At 36.3% G+C, this 24,547-nt stretch overlaps 1 protein-coding gene across 1 annotated transcript in view; it reads left to right on the forward strand.

Moving 5' to 3' along the window:
• The first annotated feature begins 710 nt into the window (after positions 1–710).
• Positions 711–24,547, forward strand: part of LOC140160475 (uncharacterized) — a 30,789-nt gene continuing 6,952 nt past the window's right edge. Inside the window, exons 1-8 of the mRNA XM_072183711.1 lie at positions 711–999; positions 2,430–2,547; positions 3,899–3,952; positions 4,964–5,088; positions 6,623–6,746; positions 7,451–7,585; positions 8,903–9,035; positions 11,603–11,784. Of these exons, the coding sequence (XP_072039812.1) occupies positions 854–999; positions 2,430–2,547; positions 3,899–3,952; positions 4,964–5,088; positions 6,623–6,746; positions 7,451–7,585; positions 8,903–9,035; positions 11,603–11,784 (1,017 nt within the window). The 5' untranslated portion in view covers positions 711–853. The remainder of the gene's footprint in view (positions 1,000–2,429; positions 2,548–3,898; positions 3,953–4,963; positions 5,089–6,622; positions 6,747–7,450; positions 7,586–8,902; positions 9,036–11,602; positions 11,785–24,547) is intronic.

Raw genomic sequence — 24,547 nt, forward strand, 5'->3', positions numbered from 1 at the left:
TCTCTGGTGATTCATGAAATTAAGTCACTTAATTTAAAGGAGTATTTTGTGATCCTAGCATCCTCTATTTATGTCATTTTTCATTAGATATCCACGAAAAAAACCTATTCCCAAAATTTCAGTTGATTCCGATTTTGCGTTCGCGAGTTATGCATGATTATGTGTATTACACTGCTCCATAGACAATGCGTTGTAATTTCGTTCTGGTGCACCAGAACGAAATTCAAATTTCACGATATCTTTGCTAAACGAATTAATCTGCAAGAAATATTTTGTACATAAACATTCTATAGCCAGAGGTTTCCAGTGATATAAAAATCTCAACTTTTTTTGAGAAAAGTGGGGGGATGAGGCTGTGGATCACGAAATGCCCTTTTAAGTAGAAGAAAAATAATTTTTATATGAGTTTACATAAAACAAATATTGAATGTTTTTATTCGTTCAATGGAAAGAATATTTTCATTCAGTGAAATATGACATGTTCCATTCAACTCGGCAAGGCCACGTTGAATGGAGCAGTCCATATTTCATATCATGAAAATATTCTTTCCAGTGTGCCAATATTAAAACATTCAATATTTGTTTCATAAACATAATACATGTACATTGTATATCCCTAGCGATGACCTTTACTCTGTCACGGTTGACGATTTGTGACATTCCTCAATACATTGAACTTCACAGTTGTAGTGTACATGGTTAGGCTTACTACAAATACCAGTCAAAACACAAACTATATAAACACGTTTAACAATATTTTGCTTAAAAAAATACAAAAACTGTCATCAAGTGCGTAAAATCAGTAACCACACCAGTATAAAATTTGCTGCAGTAAGCTATCAAAGCTGGTAGAATGAGCAAGGAAAAAATGACAAGCAGTGCAAAACATGAAAATTTCTTTGATGATTTCGTCACTACACGAAGTAAACAAGCAGTTGAAAATGGGAATGAAACTGCTTCAGAGGAGCAGCGATGCTTTCAATTTTTCGACAGAGACGGGTAAGTTTGGAAATGGAATAATTTGCTAATTGCAAAGTACAAAAACAAAATCACTAGTCAGGTTAGACTATAATAGTTGTGTAATGACTCCTTCATTTAGTGGCGTAAAAGGGCAAAATGTTCAAGAAATGTTAATTCAGGGGATATTTTAAGGTTGTTCACAGCATCTTGCGAATGGTAGTGAGCTTTGGCAAAAATCGTATTCATCATTTTTATAGCGAGCGTGTAGAAGAATTCAAATATCGCAGATATACTTTTGTAGATCCTGTAGTTCTTGAGTTATGTTGTTAAGAGGGCTGAAACAACACGTTTGTAAAACGTATAAGTTTTCAAAGTACCGGTATGATTTGTAGAATGAACTTTTGCAAAACATCAAAGTGTTATTTGTTATTGATGTAAATAATGAAAATCGATTTTTTTGTTTTGTTTTTGGCTGCTTCGACCAATAATAGGTCATGTAGCCTTCACGTGCCTCCTTTGCGCATGGAACGTTTGTGCAGTGAGATTAAAAATCCGTGTATTAGTTCAATAGATTGCCGTAACATACTACTACACTACTTGTAGAGGTCACGCGTCATGAATCAGACCTAGTGTTCTCCTCCATCTAGTGCATCAGTGGATGTAGGTGGGTGGGGTGGGTGTGGGTATATAGGGGTGGGGGTGTGTGTACGAGATATGGGGTTGGTTGAGTGCGGTTGAGTATGAACTACAACTATATAAAATTTGATATTTTTTTTATTGTATAAACTTATTATTTCATAGAGTATAATAATAACAACAACAATAATATCATTCGATATTTCATATCATGAAAATATTCTTTCCAGTGTGCCAATATTAAAACATTCAATATTTGTTTCATAAACATAATACATGTACATTGTATATCCCTAGCGATGACCTTTACTCTGTCACGGTTGACGATTTGTGACATTCCTCAATACATTGAACTTTTTTGAATTAGTTCAATAGATTGCCGTAACATACTACTACACTACTTGTAGAGGTCACGCGTCATGAATCAGACCTAGTGTTCTCCTCCATCTAGTGCATCAGTGGATGTAGGTGGGTGGGGTGGGTGTGGGTATATAGGGGTGGGGTGTGTGTACGAGATATGGGGTTGGTTGAGTGCGGTTGAGTATGAACTACAACTATATAAAATTTGATATTTTTTTATTGTATAAACTTATTATTTCATAGAGTATAATAATAACAACAACAATAATTTCATTCACATCATGATAATAATTTATGCCTAATGCAAAAAAATGTTTTTTTATTTCTAAAATAATAATAATAATAATGATAATAATAATAATAATAATAATAATAATAATAATAATAATAATAATAATAATAATAAAGAAAATCAAAATAAATTGAAATTATACATCGAAACAAAATCATGTACTACCTATTTTTTCTTCTAGAGATGGGATTTTAAACTATGAAGAGTTTCATCACTTGTGCTGTCAATTGCTGTCACTGAATGACCAACAATGGACAAAGAAAGAAACTGACAAAGTACTTCAACTCCTCGTGAAAAAAGTAAGATTTCCTATCAATTTCGTATCAACGGACTAATCACAGTTGACTTGACTGTTTAATCAGGATTTTAGACTGGTTCTATTTTATAAAAAAAATTATGTTTTTGGCTTTGTGGATCTTGAAATCAACTTTGATGTTATGTCAAAACAAGTACGGTATATACTCGTATAGCGAAAGTTCCAAAGCTTCAAATGGTGGGCGAAGTCTCGTAAAGCACGCGAGCCGAAAAAGATATGTTATTGTAGTTTTAACGTTAATTTGGCCCGTAATTAATGAGTAATTTGTGATTGTCTCGGTATATTGAGCTGAATGAGCCAAAGGAGAACGTTTCCTGATCTGACCGCAAATCAAATAAACATAATCCCAGCGAAAGTGTCAAAAGATTAAAATGTATTGCTTAAACAATGAAGGAAAAGTCATTCATATTATATTTTTGAAAAGTGGATTAGAATTAGGGTTACGGATAATGTTAGGGTTAGGTACGGATAGGGTTAGGGTCAGAGTTAGGATTAGAGTCAGGGTTAGGTTTATGGTTTGGGATGAGAGGCCGGGATGAGAGCTTAGGTCATGGCTTAGGGTTAGGGTGAAGTTTAGTGTTATAGGGCAAGGATAGGGCTTATAATTATATATATTGGCTGTTGGACTAATGACTCTAGGAACTCACGACCTGTAACCAATGAGATTAACGACAAAGAACATACCCAGGTGTCGCTTTACGTATCTTTTATTTGATAGTGCTTCAAATAATTATTGTGCTTTGCCTCATGATGTAAAATACTTACAACAGCTGCAAGTATTAATAATAACGCAACAAAGTAATGCTGTTTTCGATTACATTATTTTAGATTTGATTTAAAACGTGCAACAGGCTACAGTCGAAATTTTATTTTGCTCATGCGACGAACGTGGCATATAAGTGGTTATATTTGAATGTATTATTTGAGGCCTTTCCCGGAAGCCTTTCAAATGGTTTGTAAGTGTTGTTGATAATGAAGTTGACAAAATCGACGATAAGGCATACATTTACTGATGTAATCCAGAACTATGCTTAGCTACAATCCAAACTAAACTAAACTAAACTAAACTAAACTAAACTAAACTAAACTAAACTAAACTGAACTGAACTGATTTCCAAAATGAAATGAAAATACTAATAAATGGACAGGAAGGAGAAGAAGAAAACTTAGGCAAAATCCAAACAAACAAATAAACAAACAAATAAATAGACAAACAAACAAAGCACACAAAATTAAAAGAAGCAATGAATTAATATCTGATATGTCTTGATGTTAGCCAACTTGGCCAAGAAGGAACGATCTCTTATTCCCACCTCATCTTTTAATGCTTACAGGAAGAAGTAGACAAAGAAAAATTTGAGTACGTGTGGAAGAGTTGGATAAAGCCGGTAAGCATTGAAGATATTCGTGTTAAATTCCTCCGAGTAAATACGTTCGTCTAATAAATTAATAAGGGTTTGTTGTCCCTTTAAATATCACAGAAAAAGTTTCAGCAAATATATGTCTCATAAATAATGATAAAACATCATAAACCCCAGGCAGCATAGATCAAAACCATCGCTGATACATCATCCCATTGTCTTTGTTGCGACATTTGGCTTGCATAAACTGGCAACCCCAACGTCATAGGAAATCAATTAATTGACAGGATAAATAAAATAAAAATTTATTTAAAAAAGGTGATTTCACGAAGCACGTGCATATGTTACTATAATTTTTTTTATATTTGACAATGTGACAATGTAACATTCATTCTTCTATTTGTCATTTCAAAATTGGCAAAATTTTTATTGGCGTTTCCTTCAGGCACGCCAATGTGTTGCTGAAATATTGGTACCTGAACTAGTTTGGTTGCTTTGCTTTACTTGCAGGGATAAATATCCAAGTTGAAACTAAGAAACACATAGTATGCGGGTCTACCTAGTATCCTCCATCGAATTTACGGATGATTAGCTGTTACACACATGGATGACGTTAGTTAGTCATGTACAATTGTGTAGGCTATGTATTAACAGTTAATCATCTGTGAACAAAAATCAGTATCATGAATTTTTTGGGAAACACAGTATTTTATACACAACATAAATAAATTCGTCTTGAGACATCTCGCCAGAAGCACCACGAATTATAAATTCAAGTCCTATACGTTGTATACTCTCTTTAACACACAAAATATAGACCAGAAAGGTCAACGGATAACACGCTTGACGTTGGTTTACTTTTCGGCGTAATTGTAAAAGCCTAACATTTCCCGCCTTTTACGAGCTGATCAAACTATAGCTCCGTTACCAATCAGAAACACACTGTACGAACACACCCCAAACCCTCTGATATTAATTATCAGGCCCCAATAAAATCGTATTTTGTGCATTATGTCTATATCGAAATTCTGTAAACAGATTTTGAGTCCAAAATCGACTTGTCTGGTAGTTGATGTGCAGAATGACTTCATAACTGGTTCGTTAGCCCTGAAGAATGCTCCAGCTGGAGAAAATGGCGAAGAGGTGGTGCCAGTCATCAACAAGTAAGATATATCCGAATTGAAGATATATACATTTTGTCCCAAAAAGACCCGAAATATGTTGGTCTTTTGGAGAAACATGTATATCTTCAATACCAAAGATCAAAATTTTCAAATGATGGACGGCGTTTCATCCCAGCTACATACACTATAAGTACATAATATCATTAGATTTATAAAGTTTACTTCGAAGCCTGTTAAATGTCAAAAATATCCAGTTTTAATAATTTGCCATAGAATTTGTATTATATCGCGTATCTTTAAAAAAAAAAAATCAAAATCATTATTTGATATCAGAAGTATTAAGAATGCTATTTGATGTCTGATGTGCCCTCATTTCCCACAAAAATATTGTGTAAACGTTGCTATCCGATCTTTTAAAAGGTGACATATTCAGGGAAAACTATGAGGGAAAACAAATAAGTATCTATTCTTTATTGAAATAGCACATTATTGCTTTAAATACAAACGAACATTTATAGACGAATCCAATTTCACCTCAATGGCAGCCATAGCTGGGTCACCGTCGTCGGCTCCATCTCAGTGTGAAATGATGTGGACTTGGAGGGTATTTCAAACTGCATTCTATCACCCGTGTTACACGTAGACAAAAGAATGACGACAGTTTAACAACACAAAAGAATCTAACATCGAATTTTATGCGGCTTTATTCCACCCAATTGGGCAGTCACAACACCAGTTAGGTGCTGCGGGGACCCAGTAATGGCCGACCAAATCCTGACCATGACTTGGCTCGTTGGATTCGTCTATATTAACAATCCGGTGCAAATCGCGTGTTTGTATGGTCTAAAATCAATTGTGGTGTATATTGTACATCTAGAATTTTCCATTTCGTGAGAGTAAACTTACATAACGATATCGTAGAAAAGGAAAATGATGGTACTTACGATATCACCGGATAGATTCCTTTAGCTCTACATTGGTAGTACTTAAAGTAACACTCCGGCAATCACAACATTATGCCTATGCTAGAAAGATAATTATCAAGCACGAATCACGTAGTTTTATTTAAAACAAACTCATATTGACCTAAAAACAAATAAAAACAGCCATCTCTCACCGCGCGGTATTTAAATTTCCCGTACACCGAAATTGCCTGTGGCAATGAAGTCCCAGTAACACAATGAAGGCTGACGACAATTGAACACAAATAACCATGACGTCATTGCCACAGGTAATTTCGATGCGGGAATTTTGAATATCACGTGTTGAGAGCCGGCTGTTTTTATGGTTTTATGAGTTTGTTTTAAATAAAACACTGTGATTCATGCTTGATAATTGTTTTTTTAACATTATAAAGCATAATGTTATGATTGTTGGAATGTTTCTTTAAACAATGTCACAATCCGTTGAAGACATTTTGAAGAAAATCCAAGGAGGTATTTGCAAAAAGGAGGGATTTGTAATCCTCTCCGTTTGTACATGTAGGACATGTTAAAAAAAACCTGCAAGATGCGGATGAGTAACAAACTGTGTGCATTATGTCATCACGGTTAGTATAATTTATATTTCGCAGGTTGATACAAACAGTAGAGTTTGACAAAGTCATCTTTTCCCAAGACTGGTATCCCGACAACCACATATCATTTTATAAGAATCGGCACATGAGAAACTCCGGTAAGTGTTTTGAAATGATCTCAGTAGGCACAGTATTCATGATATTAGGCCTATATGATGTTACACATGCATTGCAAAAATCATGTCATTCTTAGCAATAGTATCTACTATGTAGACAAATCTAAGCAAGACACGTCTTGTATAGGTAATTTTGTGACACTTCCCCGGTAAAACCCCCGGTAAAACCCAAGGTCATTTCTCCACTCAAGAATATGTCAATACGTCTCCAAGAAAGAAACGTCTAAAATGTAATACATCTCATGACGTCGTATATGCATGACTGGCATCCCGAGTCCCGACAACCGCATATCATTTCACAAGAATCGGCGCACAAGAAATTTCATTCTTCAAGAGTTTAGAAAATTTATCGTACAGCATACACGCACAAATAATTCTTAGCAATAGTGTTGCAATATTAAATTGCAGAAATTATTTTCTGAGTCGCCTCTTGTGAATGCAGGTTTGAGAAAGCCTCCCAAGTAAGACACGCGGTATTGTCTCTATACAAGACACATCCAGGAAGACACACTATTTCTCCATGTGCAGAAATGTCTAAAATGAAAGACATCTCATCTGAATCCTGTTCTGCGACACGTATTGTGGTAACTTGCTGGAAGACACGTCTCAATTTAGCAATCACTGAACCACATTTTTCAATAGAAACCAGAACGAACAAGTCAACATTTTCATTCTTTCTCACAGTTATTATTCTTTCATATTTACGCAGATTGCCGCTGACGTAGTAAAAGAACTCGACACAGTTGTTTTTGCTGGAAGTGATGGAGAACCAATTGAGCAAACTTTGTGGCCTGCACACTGCGTACAACATTCACATGGAGCAAAACTTCACATAGATCTGCAAGTATGTGGATTTTTTTCAAGAATTTTATGTGTCATACTGCAGTTACTGTCCGTTTTCCTATACACAATACACAGTGTTCTCACCATTGACGCGTGACCTGTACAAATGATGTATGTTGGGAGAATGGACACTTGCCTAGTTAACATCACTGTGTGAAAAATAACCAGCCAATATTTTATTTATTCTCCAAAACTTCTAGCAAATATATTTCTCTAACATGACCTAAAATTACAGCTAGGTTAGATGTTCAGAAATGGTCGCACTTTTGTAAAATATGAGTGAGGGCAAGGCATAGCTAGCCAACTCCCCGTGTTAATTGAATGGAGATTTGACCGAAAATATTGGTATCGGACCGCTCACTTCTGAAGGATGCCACAAAAAACGGTAAAAGCTACATTTAAATTATTCTAAATAGGTTCTAGAAAATAAAGTTTTGTAACATGTCCTAAATTTTTAGCTAATTTAGATGTTTGGAGAGGGTCGCACTTTTGTGTTTTAGGAAGGATATGTAAACGACAGATAACACCAAAAATATGAAGAAATTATTTCCAAACCGTGTTAAGTCAACAATCATTATGTTGCTCATTTTGAAGAATGCTGGTTAACAAAAAGCAGGTCTTTGTCTCATTTCGTGAACAAAAGTACACATACCATTGTTTCCTTTCGTTTCCTTTATAATCGGTTACCCAACTGAAGCTATAATACGCAAACTTTATTGCGATATCGCACATGAAAACAGTCACATGTGCACAGCCAGAGAAGATCCGATTTAATCAGTTGAGCTGTTTCAATGAGTGTTATCTTGGTTTAATAGCTTTTAATGGGGTTAAGTCCTGCAAAGGTCGAGATGAGTTCTACTGTAGACATGACTGCATCATGTATATTAATTTAGTTGTGGATATCCCTAGAAAACTATCGAGTACGCGATGGCTTTGCGGTTAGTGTGTTCGAATCATGATCACTAGGTTGTGTGTTTGAACCCTTTGTATCCGTGGGCAATACACTCCCTCTAGCTTGCCTCACTCCACACAGGTATACGATGGGGAGCTGTGTAGTTATACCGACGCCGTTATTGTTGATAGTCACATGGTGTGATATAGGCCTAATCGTAGTGACAGCGAAATAGATATAAATTTGAAAAGGCACTATTTAAATGCTTATATATTTGTTTTTTCCCGGTAAAAAGGAGGACTGGTCTGCACTGGACATCTACAATAATTTTCTTTTCCCAATATTATTATGATTTACCTTTAAGAATAAGAGTTTTACCGTTTACTTGGAATTAAGAATAAGAGGTTTACTGTGGAACACTTTCAGGTAGAGGAGAATCATATCATAGTCAAAAAGGGCACAAATCCAGATGTGGACAATTATTCGGCACTTTACTCCACTCCAGAACCCAATAATAACGAATCGGGACCTGCGTTAGCAAAGCAACTAAAAGACCAAGGTATGTCAAAAGTTGGTGTCACTCCTACTTACTTTAAACTTTACTCTCTCCACGACGAGTTTCATTTTAATTGTAATTTTCATAACCGTATTTGGAATCAACATGAAAAATGCATTATAATGGGTACAAACAAGCCTAGTTTTAGTTCAGTGGTTCTTAAGAAAGCTCTTGATATTTTGAGAAAATATCTCAACACTTTTTATGTTGAACCCTATGGCCAGTACACAGAGTATTAAAGGCCCATTCAGTGATTTGCTCATCCGGACGATCGTAAAAATCATCAAAATTCAGATTTTGGTACCTTTGTAATTGGCATAGATGTGCTAACATAGCCTGCTAGTGGTTCGGTCGAAAGCCGTGTATTTTAGACAAAATAAAGCATTTGCATGATTCTGGACTTTTGATACTGACAGTACAAAAGTCCGACTCGAGATCGAAAGAAGCTCACTCTCCACGTACCAACACGCGTTGCGTATTGTTTCTACTACTTATTACATCAGTAGCTACTATTTTAAACAAAATACACAATTTTAACTGTTTTTCATATTTGAATTGACCGTTAGTTTGCCTCGGTGACCTAACTGACCTTTAATTGCTTATTTTGTTTTCTACTACAAAAATTAAACGTCTGTTTTAAATCAATTTAGACTCTACTTCCCCGTGTTAGAAACACTGGACTAGGAAGTTTTTCCAGTCGATTGGTGGCGCACTGTACGAAAATCTCGATTTTCTCGAGTCGATCTGAGTTGAAGTAGAAAACCTTTCTAAAACTTCTGTTTTTTGACTAATTTGTAGATGTATTCAGGGGAACAGTGGTTTAATGAAATTCTGTAGACTTATTCTTTATTTCTAAGCAACTCTGACAAATTTTCATTTTTTTTAATGTTCCTGTGAAATCACTGAAAGGGCCTTTAATTAGGCATTTCCGCGGCTCCCATCTTCGCCATTATCTTCTGTCTTCTGATTGGCAAGGCCAAAGCCACCTGTCACTAAATTAGTTCATCAAATATTCCCATTTCCTCTTGGTCTTTTCCTTTCTTTCTGCTACTGACGGTACTTATCATTGACCCTTCCCTCACACTTCCAAATTTATCTCTTTCCATTCGTCTCCACATCCACATTACATCTTTCTGCAGTGTCCATGTCTCAGCTCCATACAAAAGGCCGCACTCCAAATTACTGACTTCACATTTCTCCTTTTTGTGTCCTTATTTAAGCCTTTGTTAAGAGGAGCTTTCTTTATACATTGACCTATATTGAATGCCACATTTGACCTGCAAATCGTTACTTTCATCTCTGCGACTCCTCCTACCCTAAATATCAAAACAAACTAGACTATTTGAAATGCTTGACCTGGTCCATCTTTTGTCCATTTATGGTGACATTGAAAATCTCGTCCTCTTCATCACTTAAAAATCATTATAATACCATATCTACACACCATGGAATTCACCATCACGTCCAAGCTCACATTGGGCGCCCCATTCCTTTTTTAAAGGAATTTTTATTTATTCAAGCTGTTCATCAATCTTTGTAGACATGCTTCGGTACTTGCGACCATTGCTTCGTCATCTGCGAATCGCACATCATTCCAATAGATATACCTTCTTCTATTCTTGCCATTGCATGTGTCATCGTTATCTCCACGTACGATACCTATTGCTGCCGACCCAGAGGTACACTGCTGCCCAGCTACTTTGTGGCTACTCTAGAGTACCATTGTACATGTGATTACCAAGTATGTACTTTAGACTACACGAAGGTACTGTATAGTAGCTGGACAGCTGTGTACCTCTGGGCGGTAGCAACCATCCTTGACGCACTCCTCTCCCAATCACACATAGATTTGAAGCTCCATCTGCTACTTTCACCTCTCCGTCACTTGTCTCATATATGGTTAACTTATCAATCTGTCTCCAGTCAACTCTCATACTCTTCAGAATGTCTAACTTCACCCAGATTACGCTGCCAAAAGCCTTTTCAAAGTCAACAAAGTAAACACACTACTCAATTGTCGTGTTTCTCGCTGCGTATTCTCATCACTTCAATTGCTTCACTGGTGCCAAGGCCTTATAAGCTGCCTTACCTAGAGCCAAGCTGTTTTTTTCTAGTAAATGCTTTTTGCAGAATGACTTTTAATGCATGCGGAATCATGATGATGGTTCGATCTGTGGTCTTTTTGCACTCTGTGGCAGTTTCCTTTGCAAACACTCTATCAAAACTATATCAAATCTACATGTACTGTGCTTCAGGTAACAGTAATAAATGAGATGTTTGGGGATAGGGATTGTGAGTTGTGATGTGCTTGTGGGTTGGGTTAAAATACCAGTACCTTAAACAATGAAATCCTTTGTCTACGTGTCAGAGTATAATCTTGGCAAATACAAGATCTTCATTCATTAATAAACAAAATGTCCAGATATTTTTGAAAAATCTGTTGTCGATGTTTTTTTAAATTTTCTGATTTGGCAAGTCACTGATAATAGTGCCATTAATACAATACAATATAATACAATACAATACACCAATAATCCAAAGAATCGTGTCAATTATTTCCCGTATATTAGGTATAACAGATGTGTACGCATGTGGTCTCTGTGAAGATATATGCGTCGCCGCCACCGTAATGGATGCCTGTCGGTTAGGATTTAGAACCATTTTAGTGGAAGATGCTGCTCGTGCTTCGAGACCCACAGATCTGAAGAGACAAATGGAAACGGCTGGATGTCTTGTTGTTTCTAGTAATGAGGTTAGTGAATGAATACCGTAAAAATTCATTAATAAGCATATGTGCCTATTAACGAATCTACGGTAGTTTGTTTAACTTTTTCATTTTTTTCGGTTAATTTACAGATATAGGTAAATTAAAAGGAAAAAAAACCGACAAAGTTTGACCAACTGCCCTAAAAATTTGTTCTTGTCCGAGCAACTCGTTTATAAGCATGTAATATTCTTATTAGCGAATTTTTAAGGTATATTCATAAAGTGAGAGACGCAGTGAACACTGCGCTCAAATATGCAAACATTCGCATATATCTTTAAACAAAAAATTTTCTTGTTCATTTATAATTCAATTGGTTTAGATTTCTTTTACCTACACACCCCTCCCCCCACACACCTTCAAACATACACCCTGCATCTACTTGCATATTTTACAGCTTTTGTAATTTCTTCCATTCTATGCCTCTGTGGTTTTCAGGATCTTGTTGTCATTTTTTGATCTGCTCAGCCCCTCAATGGCTTATATCCAACACTGTACTCTAACTGATTTTATTCTTCTGACCATATACATGGTATAGTCATTAACAAAACTCTTTTGCATCATTATGCATCTCACGCTTATTAATATTATTACTAATTTGGTTATAATCGTTCACCTCTGTGAAGGTAACGTTTTTCGTCGCGCAACATTCCAAGTTAACAATATCATTTATCCTGAAAAGAACACGGGGATATTCGTGTACGTTTCTGAACATGGGGAGTGTGTATTTACATGCTCTGCAACACAAAACTGCACATGTCATCAACTTGTGCCACAATTCTACATACGTTTCAAGTTTGTGATAATCAACCTGTTCCACAGAGCTGCACACACGTTCCAAGTGTGTGATAGTCAACTTGTGCCACATATCTACATACGTTCCAAGTCTGTGATAGTCAACTTGTGCCACATATCTACATACGTTCCAAGTCTGTGGTAATCAACTTGTGCCACAAATCTACATACCTTTCAAGTTTGTGGTTATCAACTTGTGCCACAAATCTACATACCTTTCAAGTTTGTGGTAATCAACTTGTGCCACAAATCTACATACCTTTCAAGTTTGTGGTAATCAACTTGTGCCACATATCTACATACCTTTCAAGTTTGTGGTAATCAACTTGTGCCACAAATCTACATACCTTTCAAGTTTGTGGTTATCAACTTGTGCCACAAATCTACATACCTTTCAAGTTTGTGGTAATCAACTTGTGCCACAAATCTACATACCTTTCAAGTTTGTGGTAATCAACTTGTGCCACAAATCTACATACCTTTCAAGTTTGTGGTAATCAACTTGTGCCACATATCTACATACCTTTCAAGTTTGTGGTAATCAACTTGTGCCACATATCTACATACCTTTCAAGTTTGTGGTTATCAACTTGTGCCACAAATCTACATACCTTTCAAGTTTGTGGTAATCAACTTGTGCCACAAATCTACATACCTTTCAAGTTTGTGGTAATCAACTTGTGCCACATATCTACATACCTTTCAAGTTTGTGGTAATCAACTTGTGCCACAAATCTACATACCTTTCAAGTTTGTGGTTATCAACTTGTGCCACAAATCTACATACCTTTCAAGTTTGTGGTAATCAACTTGTGCCACAAATCTACATACCTTTCAAGTTTGTGGTAATCAACTTGTGCCACATATCTACATACCTTTCAAGTTTGTGGTAATCAACTTGTGCCACAAATCTACATACCTTTCAAGTTTGTGGTTATCAACTTGTGCCACAAATCTACATACCTTTCAAGTTTGTGGTAATCAACTTGTGCCACATATCTACATACCTTTCAAGTTTGTGGTAATCAACTTGTGCCACAAATCTACATACCTTTCAAGTTTGTGGTTATCAACTTGTGCCACAAATCTACATACCTTTCAAGTTTGTGGTAATCAACTTGTGCCACAAATCTACATACCTTTCAAGTTTGTGGTAATCAACTTGTGCCACATATCTACATACCTTTCAAGTTTGTGGTAATCAACTTGTGCCACAAATCTACATACCTTTCAAGTTTGTGGTTATCAACTTGTGCCACAAATCTACATACCTTTCAAGTTTGTGGTAATCAACTTGTGCCACAAATCTACATACCTTTCAAGTTTGTGGTAATCAACTTGTGCCACAAATCTACATACCTTTCAAGTTTGTGGTAATCAACTTGTGCCACATATCTACATACCTTTCAAGTTTGTGGTAATCAACTTGTGCCACATATCTACATACCTTTCAAGTTTGTGGTTATCAACTTGTGCCACAAATCTACATACCTTTCAAGTCTGTGGTAATCAACTTGTGCCATAAATCTACATACCTTTCAAGTTTGTGGTAATCAACTTGTGCCACAAATCTACATACCTTTCAAGTCTGTGGTAATCAACTTGTGCCACAAATCTACATACCTTTCAAGTTTGTGGTTATCAACTTGTGCCACAAATCTACATACCTTTCAAGTCTGTGGTAATCAACTTGTGCCATAAATCTACATACCTTTCAAGTTTGTGGTTATCAACTTGTGCCACAAATCTACATACCTTTCAAGTCTGTGGTAATCAACTTGTGCCACAAATCTACATACCTTTCAAGTTTGTGGTAATCAACTTGTGCCACAAATCTACATACCTTTCAAGTTTGTGGTTATCAACTTGTGCCACAAATCTACATACCTTTCAAGTTTGTAGTAATCAACTTGTGCCACAAATCTACATACCTTTTAAGTCTGTGGTAGTCAACTTGTGCCACAAATCTACATACCTTTCAAGTTTGTGGTAATCAACTTGTGCCACATATCTACATACCTTTCAAGTTTGTGGTAATCAACTTGTGCCACAAATCTACATACCTTTCAAGTCTGTGGTAGTCAACTTGTGCCACAAATCTACATACCTTTCAAGTCTGTGGTAGTCAACTTGTGCCACAAATCTACATACCTTTCAAGTTTGTGGTAATCAACTTGTGCCACATATCTACATACCTTTCAAGTTTGTGGTTATCAACTTGTGCCACAAATCTACATACCTTTCAAGTTTGTGGTAATCAACTTGTGCCACAAATCTACATACCTTTCAAGTTTGTGGTTATCAACTTGTGCCACAAATCTACATACCTTTCAAGTTTGTGGTAATCAACTTGTGCCACATATCTACATACCTTTCAAGTTTGTGGTAATCAACTTGTGCCACATATCTACATACCTTTCAAGTTTGTGGTAATCAACTTGTGCCACAAATCTACATACCTTTCAAGTTTGTGGTAATCAACTTGTGCCACATATCTACATACCTTTCAAGTTTGTGGTTATCAACTTGTGCCACAAATCTACATACCTTTCAAGTTTGTGGTAATCAACTTGTGCCACATATCTACATACCTTTCAAGTTTGTGGTAATCAACTTGTGCCACATATCTACATACCTTTCAAGTTTGTGGTAATCAAACTTGAAAGGTATGTAGATATGTGGCACATATCTACATACCTTTCAAGTTTGTGGTAATCAACTTGTGCCACATATCTACATACCTTTCAAGTTTGTGGTAATCAACTTGTGCCACATATCTACATACCTTTCAAGTTTGTGGTTATCAACTTGTGCCACAAATCTACATACCTTTCAAGTCTGTGGTAATCAACTTGTGCCATAAATCTACATACCTTTCAAGTTTGTGGTAATCAACTTGTGCCACAAATCTACATACCTTTCAAGTCTGTGGTAATCAACTTGTGCCACAAATCTACATACCTTTCAAGTTTGTGGTTATCAACTTGTGCCACAAATCTACATACCTTTCAAGTCTGTGGTAATCAACTTGTGCCATAAATCTACATACCTTTCAAGTTTGTGGTTATCAACTTGTGCCACAAATCTACATACCTTTCAAGTCTGTGGTAATCAACTTGTGCCACAAATCTACATACCTTTCAAGTTTGTGGTAATCAACTTGTGCCACAAATCTACATACCTTTCAAGTTTGTGGTTATCAACTTGTGCCACAAATCTACATACCTTTCAAGTTTGTGGTAATCAACTTGTGCCACAAATCTACATACCTTTTAAGTCTGTGGTAGTCAACTTGTGCCACAAATCTACATACCTTTCAAGTTTGTGGTAATCAACTTGTGCCACATATCTACATACCTTTCAAGTTTGTGGTAATCAACTTGTGCCACAAATCTACATACCTTTCAAGTCTGTGGTAGTCAACTTGTGCCACAAATCTACATACCTTTCAAGTCTGTGGTAGTCAACTTGTGCCACAAATCTACATACCTTTCAAGTTTGTGGTAATCAACTTGTGCCACATATCTACATACCTTTCAAGTTTGTGGTTATCAACTTGTGCCACAAATCTACATACCTTTCAAGTTTGTGGTAATCAACTTGTGCCACAAATCTACATACCTTTCAAGTTTGTGGTTATCAACTTGTGCCACAAATCTACATACCTTTCAAGTTTGTGGTAATCAACTTGTGCCACATATCTACATACCTTTCAAGTTTGTGGTAATCAACTTGTGCCACATATCTACATACCTTTCAAGTTTGTGGTAATCAACTTGTGCCACAAATCTACATACCTTTCAAGTTTGTGGTAATCAACTTGTGCCACATATCTACATACCTTTCAAGTTTGTGGTTATCAACTTGTGCCACAAATCTACATACCTTTCAAGTTTGTGGTAATCAACTTGTGCCATATCATATCTACATACCTTTCAAGTTTGTGGTAATCAACTTGTGCCACATATCTACATACCTTTCAAGTTTGTGGTTATCAACTTGTGCCACAAATCTACATACCTTTCAAGTTTGTGGTAATCAACTTGTGCCACATATCTACATACCTTTCAAGTTTGTGGTAATCAACTTGTGCCACATATCTACATACCTTTCAAGTTTGTGGTTATCAACTTGTGCCACAAATCTACATACCTTTCAAGTCTGTGGTAATCAACTTGTGCCATAAATCTACATACCTTTCAAGTTTGTGGTAATCAACTTGTGCCACAAATCTACATACCTTTCAAGTCTGTGGTAATCAACTTGTGCCACAAATCTACATACCTTTCAAGTTTGTGGTTATCAACTTGTGCCACAAATCTACATACCTTTCAAGTCTGTGGTAATCAACTTGTGCCATAAATCTACATACCTTTCAAGTTTGTGGTTATCAACTTGTGCCACAAATCTACATACCTTTCAAGTCTGTGGTAATCAACTTGTGCCACAAATCTACATACCTTTCAAGTTTGTGGTAATCAACTTGTGCCACAAATCTACATACCTTTCAAGTTTGTGGTTATCAACTTGTGCCACAAATCTACATACCTTTCAAGTTTGTGGTAATCAACTTGTCCCACAAATCTACATACCTTTTAAGTCTGTGGTAGTCAACTTGTGCCACAAATCTACATACCTTTCAAGTTTGTGGTAATCAACTTGTGCCACATATCTACATACCTTTCAAGTTTGTGGTAATCAACTTGTGCCACAAATCTACATACCTTTCAAGTCTGTGGTATCAACTTGTGCCACAAATCTACATACCTTTCAAGTCTGTGGTAATCAACTTGTGCCATAAATCTACATACCTTTCAAGTTTGTGGTTATCAACTTGTGCCACAAATCTACATACCTTTCAAGTCTGTGGTAATCAACTTGTGCCACAAATCTACATACCTTTCAAGTTTGTGGTAATCAACTTGTGCCACAAATCTACATACCTTTCAAGTTTGTGGTTATCAACTTGTGCCACAAATCTACATACCTTTCAAGTTTGTGGTAATCAACTTGTGCCACAAATCTACATACCTTTCAAGTTTGTGGTAATCAACTTGTGCCACAAATCTACATACCTTTCAAGTCTGTGGTAGTCAACTTGTGCCACAAATCTACATACCTTTTAAGTCTGTGGTAGTCACCTTGTGCCACAAATCTACATACCTTTCAAGTTTGTGGTAATCAACTTGTGCCACATATCTACATACCTTTCAAGTTTGTGGTTATCAACTTGTGCCACATATCTACATACCTTTCAAGTTTGTGGTAATCAACTTGTGCCACATATCTACATACCTTTCAAGTTTGTGGTAATCAACTTGTGCCACAAATCTACATACCTTTCAAGTTTGTGGTTATCAACTTGTGCCACAAATCTACATACCTTTCAAGTTTGTGGTAATCAACTTGTGCCACAAATCTACATACCTTTCAAGTTTGTGGTAATCAACTTGTGCCACAAATCTACATACCTTTCAAGTTTGTGGTTATCAACTTGTGCCACAAATCTACATACCTTTCAAGTTTGTGGTTATCAACTTGTGCCACAAATCTACATACCTTTTAAGTCTGTGGTAGTCACCTTGTGCCACAAATCTACATACCTTTCAAGTTTGTGGTAATCAACTTGTGCCACATATCTACATACCTTTCAAGTTTGTGGTTATCAACTTGTGCCACAAATCTACATACCTTTCAAGTTTGTGGTTATCAACTTGTGCCACATATCTACATACCTTTCAAGTTTGTGGTAATCAACTTGTGCCACATATCTACATACCTTTCAAGTTTGTGGTAATCAACTTGTGCCACATATCTACATACCTTTCAAGTTTGTGGTAATCAACTTGTGCCACATATCTACATACCTTTCAAGTTTGTGGTAATCAACTTGTGCCACATATCTACATACCTTTCAAGTTTGTGGTTATCAACTTGTGCCACATATCTACATACCTTTCAAGTTTGTGGTAATCAACTTGTGCCACATATCTACATACCTTTCAAGTTTGTGGTAATCAACTTGTGCCACAAATCTACATACCTTTCAAGTTTGTGGTAATCAACTTGTGCCACATATCTACATACCTTTCAAGTTTGTGGTAATCAACTTGTGCCACAAATCTACATACCTTTCAAGTTTGTGGTAATCAACTTGTGTCACAAATCTACCATACCTTTCAAATCAACTTTGCACAAATCTACATACCTTTCAAGTTTGTGGTAATCAACTTGTGCCACATATCTACATACCTTTCAAGTTTGTGGTAATCAACTTGTGCCACAAATCTACATACCTTTCAAGTTTGTGGTAATCAACTTGTGCCACAAATCTACATACCTTTCAAGTTTGTGGTTATCAACTTGTGCCACAAATCTACATACCTTTCAAGTTTGTGGTAATCAACTTGTGCCACATATCTACATACCTTTCAAGTTTGTGGTAATCAACTTCAAGTTTGTGGTAATCAACTTGTGCCACATATCTACATACCTTTCAAGTTTGTGGTAATCAACTTGTGCCACAAATCTACATACCTTTCAAGTTTGTGGTAATCAACTTGTGCCACAAATCTACATACCTTTCAAGTTTGTGGTTATCAACTTGTGCCACAAATCTACATACCTTTCAAGTTTGTGGTAATCAACTTGTGCCACATATCTACATACCTTTCAAGTTTGTGGTAATCAACTTGTGCCACATATCTACATACCTTTCAAGTTTGTGGTAATCAACTTGTGCCACAAATCTACATACCTTTCAAGTTTGTGGTAATCAACTTGTGCCACAAATCTACATACCTTTCAAGTTTGTGGTAATCAACTTGTGCCACAAATCTACATACCTTTCAAGTTTGTGGTAATCAACTTGTGCCACATATCTACATACCTTTCAAGTTTGTGGTTATCAACTTGTGCCACAAATCTACATACCTTTCAAGTCTGTGGTAATCAACTTGTGCCATAAATCTACATACCTTTCAAGTTTGTGGTTATCAACTTGTGCCACAAATCTACATACCTTTCAAGTTTGTGGTAATCAACTTGTGCCACAAATCTACATACCTTTCAAGTTTGTGGTAATCAACTTGTGCCACAAATCTACATACCTTTCAAGTTTGTGGTAATCAACTTGTGCCACAAATCTACATACCTTTCAAGTTTGTGGTAATCAACTGGTGCCACAAATCTACATACCTTTCAAGTTTGTGGTAATCAACTTGTGCAACATGTGCCACAAAAATACATACCTTTCAAGTTTGTGGTAATCAACTTGTGCCACATATCTACATACCTTTCAAGTTTGTGGTAATCAACTTGTGCCACAAATCTACATACCTTTCAAGTTGTGGTAATCAACTTGTGCCACAAATCTACATACCTTTCAAGTTTGTGGTAATCAACTTGTGCCACAAATCTACATACCTTTCAAGTTTGTGGTAATCAACTTGTGCCACAAATCTACATACCTTTCAAGTTTGTGGTTATCAACTTGTGCCACAAATCTACATACCTTTCAAGTTTGTGGTAATCAACTTGTGCCACAAATCTACATACCTTTCAAAGTTTGTGCCACAAATCTACATACCTTTCAAGTTTGTGTAATCAACACAAATCTACATACCTTTCAAGTTTGTGGTAATCAACTTGTGCCACAAATCTACATACCTTTCAAGTTTGTGGTCAAATCAACTTGTGCCACAAATCTACATACCTTTCAAGTTTGTGGTAATCAACTTGTGCCACAAATCTACATACCTTTCAAGTTTGTGGTGGTATCAACTTGTGCCACAAATCTACATACCTTTCAAGTTTGTGGTAATCAACTTGTGCCACAAATCTACATACCTTTCAAGTTTGTGGTAATCAACTTGTGCCACAAATCTACATACCTTTCAAGTTTGTGGTAATCAACTTGTGCCACAAATCTACATACCTTTCAAGTTTGTGGTAATCAACTTGTGCCACAAATCTACATACCTTTCAAGTTTGTGGTAATCAACTTGTGCCACAAATCTACATACCTTTCAAGTTTGTGGTAATCAACTTGTGCCACAAATCTACATACCTTCCAAGTTTGTGGTTATCAACTTGTGCCACAAATCTACATACCTTTCAAGTTTGTGGTAATCAACTTGTGCCACAAATCTACATACCTTTCAAGTTTGTGGTAATCAACTTGTGCCACAAATCTACATACCTTTCAAGTTTGTGGTAATCAACTTGTGCCACAAATCTACATACCTTTCAAGTTTGTGGTAATCAACTTGTGCCACAAATCTACATACCTTTCAAGTTTGTGGTAATCAACTTGTGCCACAAATCTACATACCTTTCAAGTCTGTGGTAATCAACTTGTGCCACAAATCTACATACCTTTCAAGTTTGTGGTAATCAACTTGTGCCACAAATCTACATACCTTTCAAGTTTGTGGTAATCAACTTGTGCCACATATCTACATACCTTTCAAGTTTGTGGTAATCAACTTGTGCCACAAATCTACATACCTTTCAAGTTTGTGGTAATCAACTTGTGCCACAAATCTACATACCTTTCAAGTTTGTGGTAATCAACTTGTGCCACATATCTACATACCTTTCAAGTTTGTGGTAATCAACTTGTGCCACATATCTACATACCTTTCAAGTTTGTGGTAATCAACTTGTGCCACAAATCTACATACCTTTCAAGTTTGTGGTAATCAACTTGTGCCACAAATCTACATACCTTTCAAGTTTGTGGTAATCAACTTGTGCCACAAATCTACATACCTTTCAAGTTTGTGGTAATCAACTTGTGCCACATATCTACATACCTTTCAAGTTTGTGGTAATCAACTTGTGCCACATATCTACATACCTTTCAAGTTTGTGGTAATCAACTTGTGCCACAAATCTACATACCTTTCAAGTTTGTGGTAATCAACTTGTGCCACAAATCTACATACCTTTCAAGTTTGTGGTAATCAACTTGTGCCACAAATCTACATACCTTTCAAGTTTGTGGTAATCAACTTGTGCCACATATCTACATACCTTTCAAGTTTGTGGTTATCAACTTGTGCCACAAATCTACATACCTTTCAAGTCTGTGGTAATCAACTTGTGCCATAAATCTACATACCTTTCAAGTTTGTGGTAATCAACTTGTGCCACAAATCTACATACCTTTCAAGTCTGTGGTAATCAACTTGTGCCACAAATCTACATACCTTTCAAGTTTGTGGTTATCAACTTGTGCCACAAATCTACATACCTTTCAAGTCTGTGGTAATCAACTTGTGCCATAAATCTACATACCTTTCAAGTTTGTGGTTATCAACTTGTGCCACAAATCTACATACCTTTCAAGTCTGTGGTAATCAACTTGTGCCACAAATCTACATACCTTTCAAGTTTGTGGTAATCAACTTGTGCCACAAATCTACATACCTTTCAAGTTTGTGGTTATCAACTTGTGCCACAAATCTACATACCTTTCAAGTTTGTGGTAATCAACTTGTGCCACAAATCTACATACCTTTTAAGTCTGTGGTAGTCAACTTGTGCCACAAATCTACATACCTTTCAAGTTTGTGGTAATCAACTTGTGCCACATATCTACATACCTTTCAAGTTTGTGGTAATCAACTTGTGCCACAAATCTACATACCTTTCAAGTCTGTGGTAGTCAACTTGTGCCACAAATCTACATACCTTTCAAGTCTGTGGTAGTCAACTTGTGCCACAAATCTACATACCTTTCAAGTTTGTGGTAATCAACTTGTGCCACAAATCTACATACCTTTCAAGTTTGTGGTAATCAACTTGTGCCACAAATCTACATACCTTTCAAGTTTGTGGTAATCAACTTGTGCCACAAATCTACATACCTTTCAAGTTTGTGGTAATCAACTTGTGCCACAAATCTACATACCTTTCAAGTTTGTGGTAATCAACTTGTGCCACATATCTACATACCTTTCAAGTTTGTGGTAATCAACTTGTGCCACATATCTACATACCTTTCAAGTTTGTGGTAATCAACTTGTGCCACAAATCTACATACCTTTCAAGTTTGTGGTAATCAACTTGTGCCACATATCTACATACCTTTCAAGTTTGTGGTAATCAACTTGTGCACAAATCTACATACCTTTCAAGTTTGTGGTAATCAACTTGTGCCACATATCTACATACCTTTCAAGTTTGTGGTAATCAACTTGTGCCACATATCTACATACCTTTCAAGTTTGTGGTTATCAACTTGTGCTACAAATCTACATACCTTTCAAGTTTGTGGTAATCAACTTGTGCCACAAATCTACATACCTTTCAAGTTTGTGGTAATCAACTTGTGCCACATATCTACATACCTTTCAAGTTTGTGGTTATCAACTTGTGCCACAAATCTACATACCTTTCAAGTTTGTGGTTATCAACTTGTGCCAAAAATCTACATACCTTTCAAGTTTGTGGTTATCAACTTGTGCCACAAATCTACATACCTTTCAAGTTTGTGGTTATCAACTTGTGCCACATATCTACATACCTTTCAAGTTTGTGGTAATCAACTTGTGCCACAAATCTACATACCTTTCAAGTTTGTGGTAATCAACTTGTGCCACAAATCTACATACCTTTCAAGATTGTGGTAATCAACTTGTGCCACATATCTACATACCTTTCAAGTTTGTGGTAATCAACTTGTGCCACATATCTACATACCTTTCAAGTTTGTGGTTATCAACTTGTGCCACAAATCTACATACCTTTCAAGTCTGTGGTAATCAACTTGTGCCATAAATCTACATACCTTTCAAGTTTGTGGTAATCAACTTGTGCCACAAATCTACATACCTTTCAAGTCTGTGGTAATCAACTTGTGCCACAAATCTACATACCTTTCAAGTTTGTGGTTATCAACTTGTGCCACAAATCTACATACCTTTCAAGTCTGTGGTAATCAACTTGTGCCATAAATCTACATACCTTTCAAGTTTGTGGTTATCAACTTGTGCCACAAATCTACATACCTTTCAAGTCTGTGGTAATCAACTTGTGCCACAAATCTACATACCTTTCAAGTTTGTGGTAATCAACTTGTGCCACAAATCTACATACCTTTCAAGTTTGTGGTTATCAACTTGTGCCACAAATCTACATACCTTTCAAGTTTGTGGTAATCAACTTGTGCCACAAATCTACATACCTTTTAAGTCTGTGGTAGTCAACTTGTGCCACAAATCTACATACCTTTCAAGTCTGTGGTAGTCAACTTGTGCCACAAATCTACATACCTTTCAAGTTTGTGGTAATCAACTTGTGCCACATATCTACATACCTTTCAAGTTTGTGGTTATCAACTTGTGCCACAAATCTACATACCTTTCAAGTTTGTGGTAATCAACTTGTGCCACAAATCTACATACCTTTCAAGTTTGTGGTTATCAACTTGTGCCACAAATCTACATACCTTTCAAGTTTGTGGTAATCAACTTGTGCCACATATCTACATACCTTTCAAGTTTGTGGTAATCAACTTGTGCCACATATCTACATACCTTTCAAGTTTGTGGTAATCAACTTGTGCCACAAATCTACATACCTTTCAAGTTTGTGGTAATCAACTTGTGCCACATATCTACATACCTTTCAAGTTTGTGGTTATCAACTTGTGCCACAAATCTACATACCTTTCAAGTTTGTGGTAATCAACTTGTGCCACATATCTACATACCTTTCAAGTTTGTGGTAATCAACTTGTGCCACATATCTACATACCTTTCAAGTTTGTGGTTATCAACTTGTGCTACAAATCTACATACCTTTCAAGTTTGTGGTAATCAACTTGTGCCACAAATCTACATACCTTTCAAGTTTGTGGTAATCAACTTGTGCCACATATCTACATACCTTTCAAGTTTGTGGTTATCAACTTGTGCCACAAATCTACATACCTTTCAAGTTTGTGGTT

The sequence above is a fragment of the Amphiura filiformis genome, chromosome 9 (genome assembly GCF_039555335.1).
Source record: "Amphiura filiformis chromosome 9, Afil_fr2py, whole genome shotgun sequence".
In the NCBI taxonomy this organism is placed as follows: Eukaryota; Metazoa; Echinodermata; class Ophiuroidea; order Amphilepidida; family Amphiuridae; genus Amphiura; species Amphiura filiformis.